The sequence below is a fragment of the Carcharodon carcharias genome, chromosome 9, assembly GCF_017639515.1.
Source record: "Carcharodon carcharias isolate sCarCar2 chromosome 9, sCarCar2.pri, whole genome shotgun sequence".
Classification (NCBI taxonomy): Eukaryota; Metazoa; Chordata; class Chondrichthyes; order Lamniformes; family Lamnidae; genus Carcharodon; species Carcharodon carcharias.
The window spans coordinates 172,056,109-172,074,818 of record NC_054475.1 but is presented as its reverse complement, the minus strand read 5'-3'; the positions used below and the strand labels follow the sequence as shown (position 1 = coordinate 172,074,818).

The window sequence follows — 18,710 nt, the reverse complement described above, 5'->3', positions numbered from 1 at the left end:
CATTTAAGTTATGAAGAGAGGTTGGATAGACTTGGGTTGTTTTCGTTGGAGTAGCGAAGACTGAGGGGCGACCTGATCGAGGTGGACAAGATTGAGGGGCATGGACAGGGTGGATAGGGAGCAGCTGTTCCCCTTAGTTGAAGGGTCAGTCATGAGGGGGCATAAGTTCAAGGTGAGGGGCAGGAGGTTTAGGGGGGATATGAGGAAAACTTTTTTTACCCAGAGGGCGGTGAGGGTCTGGAATGTGCTGCCTGGGAAGGTGGTGGAGGCGGGTTGCCTCACGTTCTTTAAAAAATACCTGGATGAGTACTTGGCACGTCATAACATTCAAGGCTATGTGCCAAGTGCTGGTAAATGGGATTAGGTAGGTAGGTCAGGTGTTTCTCACGTGTCGTTGCAGACTCAATGGTCTGAAGGGCCTCTTCTGCTCTGTGATTCTGTGTGATCTGCTGCCCTTTGGGAACTTCAACTCCCAACGAGTCTCAGGCTTATGGGCATACACAGACAGGGAGTGCGTTGCACATGCGCAGATCGCCATTTGTATGTTCTTTGGGCCGAGCGTGCCTGTGCAAGAACAAAAGCGGCGTAAAAATCTGCGTCAGGTGGCCATGAGCGGAATGCCAAATAAGGCAAGAGTCCCAGGTAGCAGACAGAGAGGTCCGAAAAGAAGAGTCCCAGAGAGCGGAACAAAGACAGGACAGTTCAGCTAAAAAGAGAGGAGCCGAGAAATGGGCTCCAAACAGGAAAAGGGTTGTGGGGAACAGACTAAGTGAAGAAGACACCAGAAGGCTAGTGTGGGCCGTTGGGACAAAGGTACCCCGTTTGGAGCAGTAATGTTCCTCTGATGCGGCTGAAGAGCTGAATTTGAGCTTGTGATTTGGTGCTTGAGAGCATATTTGGGAATCCAGGGGACTGGACTCTCGGGAGACGAGATTGAAACCCTGTGGGGTTGGCTGTCGTTGATGCTATCTGAGTTATATTGGCTTTTGGAGAGAATTCCAAGGCGAGATCTTCAAAGGTGAAGATTGGAATCCATCGTGAGAAACACAGTTTCAGTGAGATTGGTTAACTCAGTGTTTGCTGTCGTCTGGTGGGTTGTTGAGAAATCCATGTACTCTGACTTGGTCATATCTGTCATTTATTGTGTGTAGTGTGTTGTGTTCAAGCACAGTTTGCCTGTTGATTTACATGGACCTCATATTTACCCTGAACGTTAGAGTATAAATAGATGTTGTAAATTGTTTTATCCTTTTGACCTTGTATACTTAAATTTATTTTTGTTTATTCAAAACGGTGGAATCTTGTGGTTTTATTCACATGGGAAGAGTTTTGAATCTCAAACTTTGTCTACTTAAACAAAATGTTATTGGACCCTAGCTGAATATTACTGAAATCCTGGTGGTTTGGTGAAGGACCATAACATAAATTGGGGGCTGTTGTGGGATTGTGAATCCACAGGCAAATACAAGTGCTGGTACTTGCTGAGGTTAAGGTTTACAAGAATTCCACGGTGAATTTTACTGAATGGAAAGCAGAAAGCTTTGTCAATTTCTAGGACTTCTCTGGAGAGGAAAGATTTATCTGAGTGAATTGCAGCAATTAACCAAGGCTCAGTTAATTGCACAAGCAGAAGAGTTAGAGTCAAAAGCAGGGGCTAAGAAAGCTGACATAATTGAGGTAATAGAGTTGAATCTGGGTTTGGAAGAAGAAAAAGTTAATCAAAATAGTTATTCAGTTGCAAATGAAGCAGCTTGGAATAGAAAAAGAAATGAAAATGCTTGCATAGGAAAAAGAAAGCAAAAGAAATGGAAATGTGAAAGCTTGAACTTGAACTCTGGAGAGAGAAGTTAGCAAGGGTAGAAAGAGTTAAGGAAGGGGAAAGAGTTTCCTTAGAGAAAAAGAAACCTCTCAGCATGCACTGGCTAGAGAAAAGCTAGGGTTATGGAGTGAAAGAAAGTCCATTAGTTCGGATGAGGAATCGAGTCCCACTCCGAGCTTTGATAAAACCAAGAGTTACATCAAAGCAATCAGCCAAGTCAGAGCAGCAGCCACAGTGCAGTGAATCTGGGGGTGAACGGCACCAGCAGAGCTTCTCAATAAAAGCCTAAGGGTCAAGGCCCAGATTGAGCCACCCAGAGCAGCAGCTAACCGCAACAGGAACCCCACCAGAATTCAAAGGTGTTAGCACAAAGCAGAGAGCTGATTGGTAGGTAGTGGTTGAGATTTTTTTTCTCTCCACTTTAAAGCTACATTAAGGAAAGGTAAGAGTTCTAGCTTTGATTTTTTTAAAAAAGAAAAAAACTTAAATAATTTTCTACTTGTCTTAAATTTAGGGTAAGAGTATTTTAACTAAAGGTATGGCAAGGGAGCTCAGTTCCATGTGTTGCACGGCTTGCAGTATGTGGGAAGTCTTAGATGCTGCTGGCAGGCTGGATGACCACATCTGCAGGAAGTGCCACCGGTTTGACCAGCTTGAGCGCCGGGTTTTCGAGCTCGAGCAGTCAACTGGAGGCACAGCAGTGCATCCGTGAGGCTGAGAGTTACGTGGATAGCACGTTTTTACATGTGGTCACCCTGCAGATTAAGGAAGTGCAGTCAGAGAGGGAATGGATGACCACCAGTCAGAAGAAAGGAGGCAGGCAGGTAGTCAGGAAAGCTCCAGAGTGCATCCCACCCAAGGACAGTTTTTCTGTGTTGGAAAACGGTGAGAGTGATGGTTCCTCTTGGGAGTGCAGCCAGAGCCCAGCTGTACAAGGTGGGGGGGAGAAAGAGAGGAAGAGTAATAGTGGTAGGAGACTCAGAGTATAAACAGGTGTTTCTGCGGCCGCAGACGTAACTCCAGGATGGTGTGTTGCCTCCCTGGTGCCAGGGTCAAGGATGTCACTGGCTGCAGTGCAGTCTGAAGGGAGAGGGCGAACAGTCAGAGATCGTGGTTCACATTGGTACCAATGACATAGGTATAAAGAGGGATGAGGGAGCTAGGTAGCAGATTGAAAAGCAGGACCGCAAAGGTTGTAATCTCTGGATTACCCATTGTCACGTACTAGTGAGTATAAGAATAGGGGGATAGAGCAGATGAATGTGTGGCTGAAGAGTCGGTACAGGAGGGGAAGACTTTAGATTCCTGGATCACTGGGTCAGTTTCTGGGGAAGTTGGGACCTGTCCAGGTCCGATGGGCTGCACTTGAACTGGAACGGGACCAACATCCTTGCGAGGGGGTTTGCTATTGCTATTGGTGGGGGTTAATTTAATTTGGCTAGGGGGATGGGATACAGAGTGGAGGTATAGTAAGGGGTGATGCACAGACAAGTATAGAAAAAAAGCCAAGTCAGTCTTGAAGTTGGGGCGTATATAGCAAGTTAAGGCTCAAGGGAGTGTGGCAATGCTGGATGGGATTTATTTTAATGCAAGGAGCCTTACAAGTAAGGCAGATGAGTTGAATGTGTTGATTAATACTTGAGGATATGATGATATTGCTATAGCGGAGATATGGCTGAGGGAGGGGCAGGACTGGCAGCTCAATATTCTGAGGTATAGAATCTTCAGTTGAGACTAGGGGTCGGGGGTATAAATCAGGAGGTGGTGTCGTAATATTGATCGAGAAGTCAATTAGCGCAATAAGGAGGGATACCTTAGGTTCCTCAAACAAGGCCATATAGGTAGAACTTAAAAACAAAAAGGCAATCACATTACTGGGAGTGTACTATAGACTCCCAGACAGGGAGCGATAGAAGGGCAGATATGTAGGCAAATCTTAGAGAAGTGTAAATATAATAGGGCAATAAGAGCAGGGGATTTTAATTTCCCCAATATTAACTGGGATAGAGAAAATGTGAAAGACTTAGAGGGGGCGGAATTTTTAAAATGTATCCAGGAGAGCTTTTTAAGCCAAGACACACACAGTGCTACAAGAGAGGGGGCAGTGCTGAACCTAATTTTAGGAAACGAAGCTGGGCAAGTGGTGGAATTGTCAGTGTGGAAACATTTCAGTGGTAGTGACCATAACTCAATAAGATTTAGGATAGTAATGGAAAAGGGCAAATATGGACCAGAAATGAAGTTCCTGAATTGGGGGAAGGCCGATTTTAATATGGTAAGACAGGATGTGACCAAAGTGCTCTGGGAGCAGCTACTTGTAGGGAAATCTACATCGGAGCATTCAAAAAGGAAATAGTGAGATTGCAGGGCCACATGTTCCCTTAAAGGTGAAGGGTAGGACCAAAGAGTATCCTGGATGTCAAGGAACGTACAGGATTGGATAAGGAAAAAAAGTGAAGCTTATGGTAGATTCGGAGAGCTCAAAATAGTGGAAGCTCTAGAGTGTAGAAAGTGCAGGGGTTACTTAAAAAAGAAATTAGGAGAGTGGAGAGGTGGTATGAAACAACACTGGCGGGTAAAATAAAGCAAAATCCAAAGGCATTTTATAAATATATTAGGGGCAAGAGGATAACCAGGGAAAGAGTAGGGGCCCATTAAGGACTAAAGTGCCAATCAGTATGAGGAGCCGGAAGACGTAGGTGAGGTTTTAAATGAGTACTTTGCATCTGTATTCACTATAGAGAAGCACGATATAGATATAGAAATTAGGGAGGGGGACTGTGATATACTTGAACACAGCATTGAGAGGAAGGATGTATTAGCGGTTTTAGCGGGCTTAAAAGTGGATAAATCCCCAGGCCCAGATGAGATGTAACCCAGGCTGCTGTGTGAGGCAAGGGAGGAGATTAATTTTCAAATCCTCTCTGGCCACAGAAGAGGTGCCAGAAGACATCAAATGTGGTACCTTTATTCAAGAAGTGTAGTAGGGATAAACCAGGTAATTACAGGCCAGTGAGTCTAACATCAGAGGTAGGAAAACTTTTGGAAAAAATTCTGAGGGATAGAATTAATCTCCACTTGATTAATCAAGGAAAGTAAGCATGGTTTTGTAATGTGGAGATCATATCTAACAAGTTTGATTCAATTTTTCGAGGAGGTAACTAGTTGTTTAGCTGAGGGTGGTGCAGTTGATGTAGTCTACATGGACTTTAGTAAGCTTTTGACAAGGTTTCGCATGAGAGACTAGTCAAGAAGGTAAGAGCCCATGGGATCCAGGGCAATTTGACAAATTGGGCCCAAAATTGGCTTAGTGGCAGGAGGCAGAGGGAGATGGTCAACGGTTGTTTCTGTGACTGGAAGCCTGTGTCCAGTGGCATACTGCAGGGTTTGGTGCTGGGTCCCTTGCTGCTTGTAGTGTACATTAATGATCTAGACATGAACGTAGGAAGTATGATCAGTAAGCTCGCAGATGACGTGAAAATTGGTGTGGTATATAGTGAGGAAGAAAGCCTTAGACTACAGGACGATATAGATGGGCTGGTCGGGAGGGCAGAATAGTGGCAAATGGAATTTAATCCTGAGAAGTGTGAGGTGATGCATTTTGGAAGGACTAACACAGCAAAGGAGCACATAATGAATGGTAGGATCCTAGGAAGTACAGAGGATCAGGGGGACCTTGGTGTGCATGTCCATAGGTCTCTGAAGGCAGCAGGACAGGTAGATAAGCTATTTAAGTAGGTGGGGAGGGAGGGGATGCATAGGCTAACAAACCAAAAGGCTACGGCAGCATTGTAGGGCAGCTATTTTGGTATTGATATCCAGAGTGTGACAGGAAGGGACAGAGTGTACAAACATTAATAAAAAGCAGCAGCAAAAAAGGGTCCAAGGGGAAAAATGGTAAAAAGGCAAAATTAATGGCTCTTTACCTACATGCATGTAGTATTCAGAACAAAATGAATTAGCAGCACAGATAGAGGTTAAATGGGTATGATCGTATAGCCATTACAGAGACATGGTTACAAGGAGATCAAAGCTGGGAGCTAAGTATTCAGGGGTATCTGACTTTTGTAAAGGACAGGCAGGAACAAAAGGGTGGTGGGGTAGCTTTGTTAGTACAGGATGGAATAAGTACGATAGCAAGAAATTATATTGGATCGGAAGATGTAGAATCCATATTGGTGAAGGTAAAAAATAACAAGGGGAGTAGTCTATATGCCCCCTAACAGTAGCTATACTGTAGGACAGAGAATAAATCAGGAGATAATGAGGGCATGTAAATTAATCAATAATCATGAGTGACTTTAATCTTCATGTAGATTAGGAAAATCAAATTGGCAGAGGTAGACACGAGCAAGAATTCATAGTGAATTTGGGACAGTTTCCTAGAACAATATGTTGTGGATCCAACCAGGGGTCAGGCTATTTTGGATCTGGTAATGTGTAATGAGGTAGCTTTAGATCCCCTAGGAAACAGAGACCATAACATGGTAGAATTTAGCATTCAGTTTGTGAGTGAGAAACTTAGTTTGGAAACATCTGTGCTAAAATTGAATAAGTGAAATAACAAAGGAATGAGGCAGAGTTGGCTGGAGTGATTGCAGAAGGAGTTTAGCAGAAAAGACGGTTGATGAACAATGGCAGACGTTTCAGAAAATAGCTCATGATTCACAACAAAGATATATCCCAGTGAAAAAGAAGGATTCTAGGAAGGGGATAATCCAACCATGGTTAATCAAGGAAGTTAAGGATAGTTTCAAATTGAAAGAAAAACATACAATGTGGCAAAGGTTAGCAGTAAGCCAGAGGATTGGGAAAGTTTTAAAAACCAACAAAAGAAGAAAATAAATTTTTGAGTGTAAACTAGCAAGTAATATAAAAATGGACAGTAAGAGTTTTTTTAAATATATAAAAAGGAAGGGAGAGGGCAAAGTGAACATAGACCCCTGAGAGAATGAAGAAACGGCAGAGGAGTTGAATAAGTACTTTGCATCAGTCTTCATGGTAGAAGATAATAGCATACCAAAACTACTACATAATCAAGGGGCAAATGGGGGGAGGAAATAAATACAATAAATATCACAAGAGAAAAAGTACTAGTGATAGTGCTAAAGGCCAATAAGTCTCCAGGACCTGATGGGTTGCATCCAAAGATATTAAAGGAAGTAGCTACAGAGATAATGGATGCATTGGTAGTCATCGTCCAAGAATCCTTAGATTCTGGAAAAGTCCTAGAAGATTGGAAAACTGTCAATGTAACACCCTTATTCAAAAAGGGAGGGAGACAAAAAAACACACAAAAAAAAGAATAGCTTAACATCCGTCGTTCAGAAAATGCCTTTTATAAAGGATGTAATAGCAGAGCATTTAGAAATACATAATCTAATCAAGCAGAGTCAGCATTGCTCCACGAAAGGGAAATAATGTCTGACAAATTTATTAGAATTCTTTGAGGAGGTAACAAGCAAGATAGATAAAGGGGAACCAGTATATGTAATATATTTGGATTTCCAAAAGGCATTCAGTAAGGTACTGCACATTAGAGTACTTAATGAGATAAGCGCCCATGGTGTTGGGAGTAGTATATTGGCATGGATAGAGGATTGGATAACTAATGGAAAACAGAGTTGCGATAAGGGAGGCATTTTCAGGATGGCAACCTGTGACTAGTGGAGTGCCACAGGAATCGGTGCTGGGGCCTCAATTATTTACAATATATATTAATGACTTTGATGAGGGAAATGAATGTACTACTGCCAGGTTTGCGGATGACACTAAAGTAGGTGGGAAGGCAAGTGGTGAGGATGACAGAGTCTACAGCAGGATATAGACAGGTTAAGTGAGTGGGCAGAAACTTGGCAGATGGAATATAATATGGGAAAATGTGAGGTTATGCAATTTGGCAGGAAGAATAGAGTAGCTGAATATTATTTAAATGGAGAAAGACTGCAGAAAGCTACAACACAGAGGGGTTTGGGAGTCCTTGTGCATGAATCCCAAAAAGCTAACCTACAAGTTCAACAAGTAACAGGGAAGGCAAATGGATTGTTGGCCTTTATTTCAAAGGGAATGGAGTGTCATCTTCAGTTGCTTCATCAATGACCTTCCTTCCATCATAAGGTCAGGAGTGGGGATGTTCGCTGATGATTACACAACGTTCACCATTTGCGACAACTCAGTTACTGAAGTAGTCCATGTCCAAATGCAACAAGACTGGATAATATCCAGGTTTGGGCTGACAAGTGGCAAGTAACATTCGCGCCACACAAGTGTCAGGCAATGACCATCTCCAACAAGGGAGAATCCAACCATCACCTCTTGACCTTCAGTTCACCATGGCATTACCATCATTGAATCCTCCACTATCAATATCCTGGGGGTTACCATTGACCAGAAACTGAACTGGACTAGCCATATAAATACTGTAGCTACAAGGGCAGGCCAGAAGCTAGGAATCATGCGACGAGTAACTCACCACCTGACCACCAAAGCCTGTCCGCCATCTACAAGGCACAAGTCCCGGAGTGTGATGGAATACTCCCCACTTGCCTGGATGAGTGCAGCTCCCACAACACAAGAAGCTTGACACCATTCAGGACACAGCAGCCCACTTGATTGGCACCACACCCACAAACATTCACTCCCTCCACCACCAATGCACAGTAGCAGCAGTGTGTGCCATCTACAAGATGCACTGCAGGAATTCACCAAGGCTCCTTCAACAGCACCTTCCAAACCCATGACTACTAACATCCAGAAGGACAACGGCGACATCACCACCTGGAAGTTCCTCTCCAAGTTACTCACCATCCTGACTTGGAAATGTAATGCTGATCCTTCACTGTCGCTGGTTCAAAATCTTGGAACTCCCTTCCTAACAGCAGTGTGGGTGTGCCTACACCACATGGACTGCAGCAGTTTAAGATGGCAGCACACCACCACCTTCTTGAGGGCAAAGAGGGATGGGCAATAAATGCTGGCCCAGCCAGCGAAGCCCACAACCTGTGAATGAATAAAAAAATATATAAGTAGGGAAGTCTTGCTAAAACTATACAAGGCACTGGTTAGACTACACCTAGGATACCGTGAACAGTTTGGATCCCCTTATCTAAGGAAAGATATACTGGCATTGGCGGCAGTCCAGAGAAGGTTCACTGGTACAGAGAGCATAGAGGGATTTTCTTATGAGGAGGGCTTGAGTAGGTTGGGCCTGTACTCATTGGAGTTTAGAAAATGAGAGGCAAACTTATTGAAACATATAAGATTCTCAGGGGGCTTGATGGGGTGGATGCTGAGAGGTTGTTTCCCCTTGCGGGAGAGTCTAGGACCTGAGGGCATAATCTCAGAGTAAGGGGCTGCCTGTTTAAGACAGAGATGAGGAGGAATTTCTCCTCTGAGGGTAGTGAATCTGTGGAATTCTTTCCCGAAGAGGCCCATAGAGGCTGGGTCGTTCAGTATATTCAACGCTGAGATAGACAGATTTTTAATCAGTAAGGGAGTCAAGGTTTATGGGGAAAAGGCAGGAAATTAGAGTTGATTATCAGATCAGCAATGATCTCATTGAATGGCAGAGCAGACCCAATAGACCGAATGGCCTACTTCTCCTACACCTTAAGGCCTTATGGTCGAAGAAGGCATATGGGATACTTGCCTTTATTAGTCAATGCATTGAATACAAGAGCAGGGAGGTTATGATGGAGCTGTATAAAACCTTAGGTCACATCTAGAGTACTGTGTGCAGCCTCTTTCTGTGCTGTAAAACTCAATGACTCTCGACTCGAGTCTTCGTCTATTGCCTAAATTCACTGAAGACAGAGTTGATATTTTTTATCTCGTTTGAAAAGGTGGCTACAAAGTTTAAGTGGTCAGAGGGTATGTGGCCTCTCATTTTGTCAAGTGCTTTGGTTGGGAAGGCAATGGGTGGGTAGTGTAGTCTTTCAGAAGAGCAATCTTCAGATTGAGGTAGATAAAACTGCAGCACTTAATGTGTACAAACTCGTCCCTGAACGATATGAGTTGAAATTTCAGACTTTACAGGAGCAACCAAATGAAACATTGGTGGAATTTGCTCAGGAGCAAGAAATGTTGAGGCACTGTTGGTTTTGATCCCTGAAGTTAGAACAAAAGTTTGAGAATATGTGGGAGCTAATGTTACTGAAAGAATTTTAAAACAGCATTCCAATAGCAATTACATCACACCTGGAGGACTGTATTATTTCTTAGGTACACGAAGCAGCAGTCTGTCAGATGGCTATGATATATCACGTAAGCGGCTAGGGACCAGTAGATCTCCATTTGTAAACCCACCGGGAAGCCAGACGAATAGAGAAGAGTCTAGCTTTTGTGGAAAAGGCAGAAGCTGTTCCAGTCAATAGAAAGGACAGTGTAGAGGATTAAAGTGATATAATGAAACCAGCATGCTTTTATTGCCATAAGACAGGGCATTTCAGAGCCCATTGTTGGAAGCTGAACGGTAAACTGATGGCAATAATAGGAATGTTTAAGGAGTCTTTGGAAAATTCAGTACCAGCAAAGGGGCATGTGTTAAAACAGTGGCCCTGGTGCAAGTGACAGACTTCCACAGAGAAAGTTGCATCAGCAAGTGAAACTTGAGAAAAACCCAGTGCCATAAATGTTTTTACAGTAGGAGTAGATGTTAGAAGGGGAAGTCACTCCATTCTCATTCAAGAAAGAGGCCAGAAAAATTGTTAACCTGAGAGATACTGGTTCAGCTCATAGCTTATTGTTAGCAAAGGATTTGGACCTTTCTTCAGAATGTTTGCTTAATTGAATACAGGGTATTGAGGGGCAAGTGTGTGTCTTACCCATTGCATAAAGCGAATTTAAGTTGTGCAGCAGTGAAGGGGCCTTGTGTGGTTGGAATTGTTCCAAAATTACCTATTAAAAATGTAGACTTTATGTTGGGCAATGATACAGCGGGCAGTGTAGTTTTCCCAGAACCTGGGATGGAGTGTCACAGTTCCGAAGCTGGTCCTATGAATGAAAACTCCTTGCAATGGGCAAGGATAATAAAAGTGGAATACTGCAATTGCTGGAAATCTGAAATAAAAACAGAAAATGCTGGAAAAACTCAGTTGGTCTGGCAGCATCTGTGGAGAGAGAAACAGTTAACGTTTTGACTCTGTATAACTTCAGACCTGAAGAGGAGTCTACACAATTCTTAATGAGATGTTCCAGCATTTTCTGTTTTATTGCCCATTGTAATCCAGTTGAGCTGCAAAACAGATCCCTGTAACAATACTGATGTATCCATCTCGGTAATGGATAGAACAGAAGCAACAGAAGTGTCTGCAGAATTGAAAATGAAGAATTTTCATTGGAAACGATGAAGACTGCAAAATAATCCAGAAGGGTTAACGACTGCGGACACCGAATTAGAAGTGCTTGCCAGTGCCGAGACAGAGTACAGCAGCAGGAATCCAGGCAAATGGACAGTTCGCAACAGACCATTTAAAACTCCCAGAGGACTGGAATGATGTGGTTCGTGACTTGTGTGGAAGACTTAATGTATTAGAAAGAAGAATAAAAATCCAGAGTGAGGAAGCGGTTGACGTTGCTCAAAAATAATTAAATAAGACCTGTTTAGGATGGAATCAGGAGAAAAAAATCTCAATAACATCCCTGAAATGGCTAAAAGAGATTTTGATCAGAGGAGAAATAAGTTGTTGGTGCACAAAGAAGCCATTTTGACCTTGTTTTCTCAATGAGAATTTACCACGTTTGAGTTGGAAAATGGGCTTTAAAGATGGAATTACACCTCCAGCTGCGAAAGGGATGACAATTGGGCTGTGGACTTAAATGAAACATTCTTTGCTGAGTTAAAGAACAGGCGTAGGGAGAAAGAACACAACTTCTGAATTATGACAATTTTGTGATGTTTAGATTCTGCTAATCCTACTTGTTACATGACTGGCTTTTGTTTTGGTCAAGCCTTTGTAACTTTATAATATGACATGTGTAATTGTGGAACAAAATGAAAAGTTTATCTGTATAGTATGCAATAAGCTATTTGTTAGAAGTTTATAATAAGTACTTTTGTGAAGAACTTGTAAAACCATTGTAAAGAAACCTTCACTGATAACCTAGTGCGCTTATGACAAGCGTCAGGTAGAAAATACAATTGAGAACCAAGAGTAATATAGAAGGTTCAGAGGGGAGGTGATAAAGCATATTAGAGAAGTGAAGAGGAATTATGAGAAAAGACTGGCAGCCAACATAAAGGGGAATCCCAAAGTCTCCTGTAGGCATATAAATAGTAAAAGGGTGGTAAAAGGAGTAGGACCGTTTAGGTACCTAAAAGGGAATTTACACATGGATGAAGGGGCCATGGCTGAGATCTTTACCAAGGAGGTAGATGCTACCCAGGCTAAGGTGACAGATGAGGAAACTCTGTCACTAGAAGGGTTCAAAATTGATAAGGAGCAAGTGTTGAATAGACTGTTGGTACTTAAAGTTGACAAGGCACCGGGACCACATGAGATGCATTCAAGGATATTGAAGGATGTGAGAGTAGAAATTGCAGCGGCACTGGCTGTAATCTTTCAGTCTTCCCTAGACTCGGGAGGTGCCAGAGGACTGGAGAATTGCAAACATTATGTCCTTGTTCAAAAAAGGTTGTAAGGATAAGCCCAGCAATTACAGACCAGTCAGTTTAACTTCAGTGGTGGGCAAGATTCTAGAGACAATTATTCAGGTAACATAGTAGTCACATCGGAAAATATGGGTTGATAAGGAAGAGCCAGCATGGGTTTCTAAAGGGGAAATCATGTTTAACTAACTTGCTGGAGTTTTTTGAAGAGGTAACAGAAAAGGTCGATGAAGGTAATACTGTTGATGTGGTGTACATGGACTTTGAAAAGGAATTTGACACAGTGCCACACAACCGACTTGTGAGAAAATTTATTGCTCATGGAATAAAAAGGACAGTGGCCATAGGATGCAGAATTGGCTGAAAAATAGGAAGCAGCTAGTAATGGTCAATGGAGACTTTTCAGGCTGGAGGAAGGTTTGTAGTGGAGTTCCCCAAGGGTCGGCATTGGGACCCTTGCTTTTCCTGATGTATATTAATGATCTAGATCTTAGTGTGCAAGGGACAATTTCAAAGCTTGTGGATGATAAGAAGCTTGGGAGTGTTGTGAACTGTGAGGAGGATGGTGTAGAACTTCAAGAGGACATAAACAAGTTGGAGTGGGTAGATAGGTGGCAGATGAAGTTCCATGTGGAGAAGTGTGAGATGATGCATTTTGGTAGGAAGAACATGGACAGACAATGTAAAATAAAGGGTGGAATTTTGAAAGGGGCGCAGGAACAGAAAGACTTGGGTGTGTATGTGCATGGATCATTGAAGGTGGCAGGACAGGTGGGGAGAGCAGTTAATAAACCATACAGTATCCTGGGCTTTATTAGTAGGAGAATACAAGAGCAGGGAGGTTATGCTGAATTTATATAAGATACTCGTTAGACCTCAGCTGGAATATTGTGTACAGTTCTGGGCACCACGTTATAGGAAGGACATGAGCACATTGGAGAGAGTGCAGAAGAGGTTTACAAGAATGGTTCCAGGGATAGATTGGAGAAGTTGGGAGTGTTCTCATTGGAAAGAAGAAGGCTGAGAGGAGATTTGACAGAGATGTTCAAAATCATGAGGGAGCTGGACAGAGTAGATAGGGAGAAGCTATTCCTACTTGTAAAAGGATTAAGAATGAGAGAGCACAGATTTAAAGTGATTTGCAAATGAAGCAAGTGTGACGTGAGAAAAAACTTCTTCACACAGTGAGTAGTTAGGGTTTGGAATGCACTGCCTGGAAGTTGATGGAGGCAGGTTCAATCAAGGCATTCAGGAGGGCATTAGATGACTATTTGCTTAGAAACAATGTGCAGGGGTACAGGGAAAAGGCAGGGCAATGGCACTAAGTCATAATGTTCATTTGGAGAGCCGGTATAAACATGGTAGGCCGAATGGCCTCCTGTGCTGTTAAGATTCTGTGATTCTTTCCAAGGCAAAGGAGTTATGAAAGTCACACTTACCTTAACATTGAGAGTGGAGGTGGAGAACTTCAACTCCTGTTGGGCCTCGGAGGTTTCACGCAAGCGCAGACGGTGGGCAGGCTGCATGTATGCAGATCGCCATTTTTATGGTCTTTGGGACCAGTCTGCTTGTGCAAAATCCCAGGTTAGGTGACTTGGAATGGAGTACCTTAGAAGGCAAGAGTCCCAGGCAGGGGCAGGGAGAGTCCCAAAGGGAGAGGTGTCAGGCAAAGGTCCCAGTTCGGTTAAAAAGAGGGGAGTAGAAAAGTCGGCTCCAAACAGCAAAAGGGCTGCAGGGAGCAGACTTTAAGTGAAGAAGGCAGCTGAAGGTTGATAACTTGTGGTGTGGGCTGCTGGGGCAAAGGAGCAGCAGTATTCTGTTTGGTGCGGCCAAAGAGCTGAAGTTGTGCTTGTGATTTGGTGCTTGAGTGCATATTCGGGAATCCAGGGGAAGGGAATCTTGGGAGACTAGATTGAAACCCTGCGAGGAGGGGCATTGTTGATGCCACTTGAGTTGGATTGACTTTTGGAGATAATTCCAAGACGACATCTTTGAAGGTGAAGACTGGAATCCCTTGAGAGAGAGATTATTGACTCCGTGTTTACTGTTGTTTAGTTGGGTTATTGAGAAATCCGTGGACCCTGTCTTGGTCGCTTCTGTCATTTATTGTGCTGTGTGGTGTATTCGACCACAGTTTGCCCGTTAATTCACATGCACCTCATATTTACCCTGAATGTTAGAGCAGAAGATAGATATTGTAAATTATTTTATCTTTCTGACCTTGTATTGTAAAATTTATCTTTAGTTTGTACAAAACTTGTGGTGGCTTTATTCACTTGGTAAGTGTCTTGAATCTCAAGCTTTGTCTACTTAATAAAAAGTTATTGGCCCTTGGGTGAATCTTACCGAAAACCTGGGGCTCTGGTCAAAGATCATAACGGTAGCCAAAAAGTTAATGGAAGGACCACAATAGAATCCTAACTCGGAGGATAGCTGGAAAAAGGAGGAGAATTAACAAGAATTCCGGAAGGCTATGACATATCTTTGGGTTTGTGTCCTAAAGAAGTGAATGAACTTCAATATTGTGTATAAGGGAATTCTTGGGGGAAGTAAAACAAAAAGAACTGAGTTCATATTGTAAGTCATTACAAACTCTAGTGTTAAGTTAATAATGCTTGCTTTTTTAAATTATTCTTATTTATAATAAAATTTATTTTTGTTTAAAAAATATGAAATCCTTGGCGTAGTTCTGTCAGTTAATTGCTGAGTGTTCGGATTTATTCTTTAAACGTTAATGGTCCCTAATAGGATTGTAACACGTGTGTAGATCAAGCTATATTGGGAAACGATTTGTGAAAAATTAAATGCTTAACCATTTTGATATAAAATTTATTGCTTAATACAGAGTATTTTTAAAAAATCTGTCCTGGAGTGTGGATGTCGCTAGCAGATTGGCATTAATGCCTGTCCCTAGTTACCCTGAGAAGGTTGTGCTGGGCTGCCTTCTTGAATCATTGGAGTCTACATGATGGTGTTCAGTAGTACATTATAGGATGTTGAGTCAGTGGCAGTGAGGGAGCAGTGATGTATTCCCTAGCCAAGATGGTGAATGACTTAGAAGTGATGATTTCCCTGTGGCATCATTACTCTTGTCTTTCTCATTAGTGGAGTTCACACTGGGGAGCAGTATTGAAGTAAATCAGACGTATCTGAGATTGTGTATTATCAATGGTGTCAAACTTGATTTGTTCATTCCCAAGGAGCTGTCATTCCTTGTTTTGTTGTCATTACAGATGATTTGTTCAAAGTGCACAAACTGAAACCAAATCTGAAGTGGCGCCAAACCTTTGAGAATTACTTGAAGACCATGCCTCCATATTATCTGTTGGTATGTGCAAATTTTTTGTTTTATTCATTCACAGGATGTGGACATCGCTAGTCAGGCCAACATTTATTGTCCGCCCCTAATTGCCTTTGAGAAAGTGGTGAGATGTCTTTTTGAACCACTGCAGTCCATGTAGTGGAGGTACACCCACAGTGCTGTTAATGAGGGAGTTCCAGGATTTTGACCCAGCAATAGTGAAAGAATGGCAATATAGTTCTAAGTCAGGGTGGTGAATTTGCAGGCGATGATGTTCCCGTGCATCTGCTGCCCTTGTCCCTCTAGATGGTAGTGGTCGTGGATTTGGAAGGTGCTGTCTGAGGAGCCTTGGTGAGTTGCTGCAGTGTATCTTGTAGATGGTACACGCTGTACATTGGTGGTGGAGGGAGAGAATGTTTGTGGTGATGGTTGGGGTGCTAATCAAGCGGGTTGCTTTGCCCAGGATATAGTTGGAATATTGGAACAAAGACAACAGCAGATGCAGAAAATTCATGAGCTTTTGTCTGATTTCTGTTTTGGGTAAAAATGATTAGATGGTGGAAAGAGCTTCAAAGCTAATATTAGTAATTTAACAGCTGCTCCCCAATGTAGGAAACAGCAGGTTTGAGGTGTAATGGCTACTGAGGCTGCATTACTGCTGCTTGTCAAATAACCGTATAGATTATATACTGCTGTATATTGCACAGTGAGCCTAAACATCAACTGAGCCAATTACTGGGGCTGGCAGCTCTGCCTACATTGTTTGACTTAATATTCCATTAGGTTGGATGAGCTCCACCACTACTACAGATCATGCTTGAACATGACCTTTGTAAAGCTTATGAGCTAAATTTAGTACAATGTAAACTGCATGTTTAACATCTATTAGAACTTGGATGTGTGTGGATCAGCACTGGTGAATTTGTCCGGCACTGTTGAATGGTCCAAAATGTGCTACAGTGCCGCTTCACATTGCATTCCATGGGTTGCATTATTCAGGTTGCAGTGTTTAAGGTACATTCCGATGCAAGATTTCTGTGAATCATAGAATGATATAGCACAGAAGGAGCCATTTGGCCCATCGTTCATGTGCAGTCTCTTTAGTCGAACTGTCTTGAGCCAGACTATCCTGTCGCTTGCCATTTCAATTCACCATCCTGCTCTCGTGCCCACATGTCTGTCCTTGGCCTGCTGCAATGTTCCAGTGAAGCTCAACGCAAACTGGAGGAACAGATCCACCTTATGATTAGACACTTTACAGCCTCCTGGACCTAACATTGAGTTCCACAACTTCAGACCATGAACTCTCCTCTCCACCTTGACCCCTTTTTTAACCATATTTTTTCCCCAATGCCCCACCCAGACTCTCAGGGTCATCTGTCACTTGTTTCTATGTTTTTCTTTCATAGAGTGCTGACCCTTGTTCTGATGTTAACACATTCTGCTATGTTACCTTTATGCCACTATCAGCACCTTCTTTAGCCTTTAGTACTACCATTAACCACTCCCTTTATCTTGTGTCCATGTCATCTTTATCAAATTTCTCCTGAGCTCCCACTTATCCCATACTCTCTATTTTGCTCCAGCTGCTCCATCCCTTCCTACACAGTATAAAATCCATCACATAGCTATGTCTGTCTAGCTCTGAAGAAGTCATATGGACAGATGCTGCCAGACCTGCTGAATTTTTCCAGCATTTTCTGTTTTATTTCTCTTTCTTTCATTGTTACTATGTTACAATGAAGTCGATACTTCCTCAGTTGCAACTGACACAAATCTGCCCTTGACTTGAGGGTATCGAGATCCACGTAGTAAGGTGTGATTGAATATTACAAACACTAAAAGTAGCAACCAGCAAGATAACCAACGAGCTGCTGACTGTACTTTCATTCTGTCATACCTTATCACCAGCAGACACAGCAGACTGTCCTCTATCTCCCTGTAGATTGCCAATGAGTGGGAAAGATATAAAAGAGGACATTTGAAGGGAAATTACATAGATTAAAAACTATAGGGTAGTGATAATGGAGGATTTCGATTATCTGAATATAGACTGGGTTAGTAATAGTGTAAAAGAAAAAGAGGGTGAAGAGTTCCTGAAGTGTCTTCAGGAGAATTTGATTTGTACGTTTCCACCCCAGTGAGGAGAGAAGCATTGCTGGATCTGGGAAATGAAGTGGGTCAAGTGTCAGTCAAAGAACTCTTTGGGAGCAGAAACAATATAATACAGTTTAGGTTAGCTGTGGAAAAGGACAAGGAGCAATCTGAAAGTAACAATGTTAAATTGTAGGAGGGCCAATTTCAGTTGGCGAGAACAGATCTGCCCCAAGTAAATCGTTGTTCACTGGAATTGGTAGACAGAGCTATAAGGGAACAGTGGGCTTCTTTTAAAGCGGAGATGGTTTGGGTACAGTCAAAGTACATCCCCATGAGGGGGAAAGACAGGACAAACAAAGCCCTGGATGGGAAAGAGATGGAGAGTAAAATGTAGCAGTAAAGGGGGAGGAGCAGGTGACAGATGTCTGGTTGATAATACAAGTGAGAATCCAGCTGAATTCTGGAAGTTGAGGGGAAGTGGAAAAGAAAATGAGAGCCAAAGAGAAATTATAATAAGAAACAGGCAGGTAACATAAAAGGGAATCCAAAAGTCTTCAAGCATATAAATAGTAAGTGGATAGTAAGAGGAGGGGTGAGGCTGATTAGAGACCAAAAAAGGGGATCCATGCATGGTGGCAGAGAGCATGGCTGACGTATTAAAAATATAGGAACATAGGAGCAGGAATAGGCCATTGGGCCCTTCGGGCTTGCTCCACCATTCAATAAGATCACGGCTGATCTGGTTGTGGCCTCAGTTCCACTTTCCTGTCTGCCCCCCTATAACCCTTGACTCCCTTGCCTAACAAAAATCTGTCTAATTTGCTTTGAATAAATTCAAAGACCCAGCCTCCCCTGTTTTCTGGAGGGAATTCCACACACTAACGACC

The 18,710-nt window shown here is 42.7% G+C and overlaps 1 protein-coding gene across 1 annotated transcript in view; it reads left to right on the top strand.

Annotated features, from left to right (window-relative positions):
• Positions 1 to 18,710, top strand: part of ints6l (integrator complex subunit 6 like) — a 203,486-nt gene that overhangs the window by 155,504 nt on the left and 29,272 nt on the right. The window contains exon 10 of the mRNA XM_041195994.1: positions 15,659 to 15,753. Coding sequence (XP_041051928.1) covers positions 15,659 to 15,753 — 95 coding nt within the window. The remainder of the gene's footprint in view (positions 1 to 15,658; positions 15,754 to 18,710) is intronic.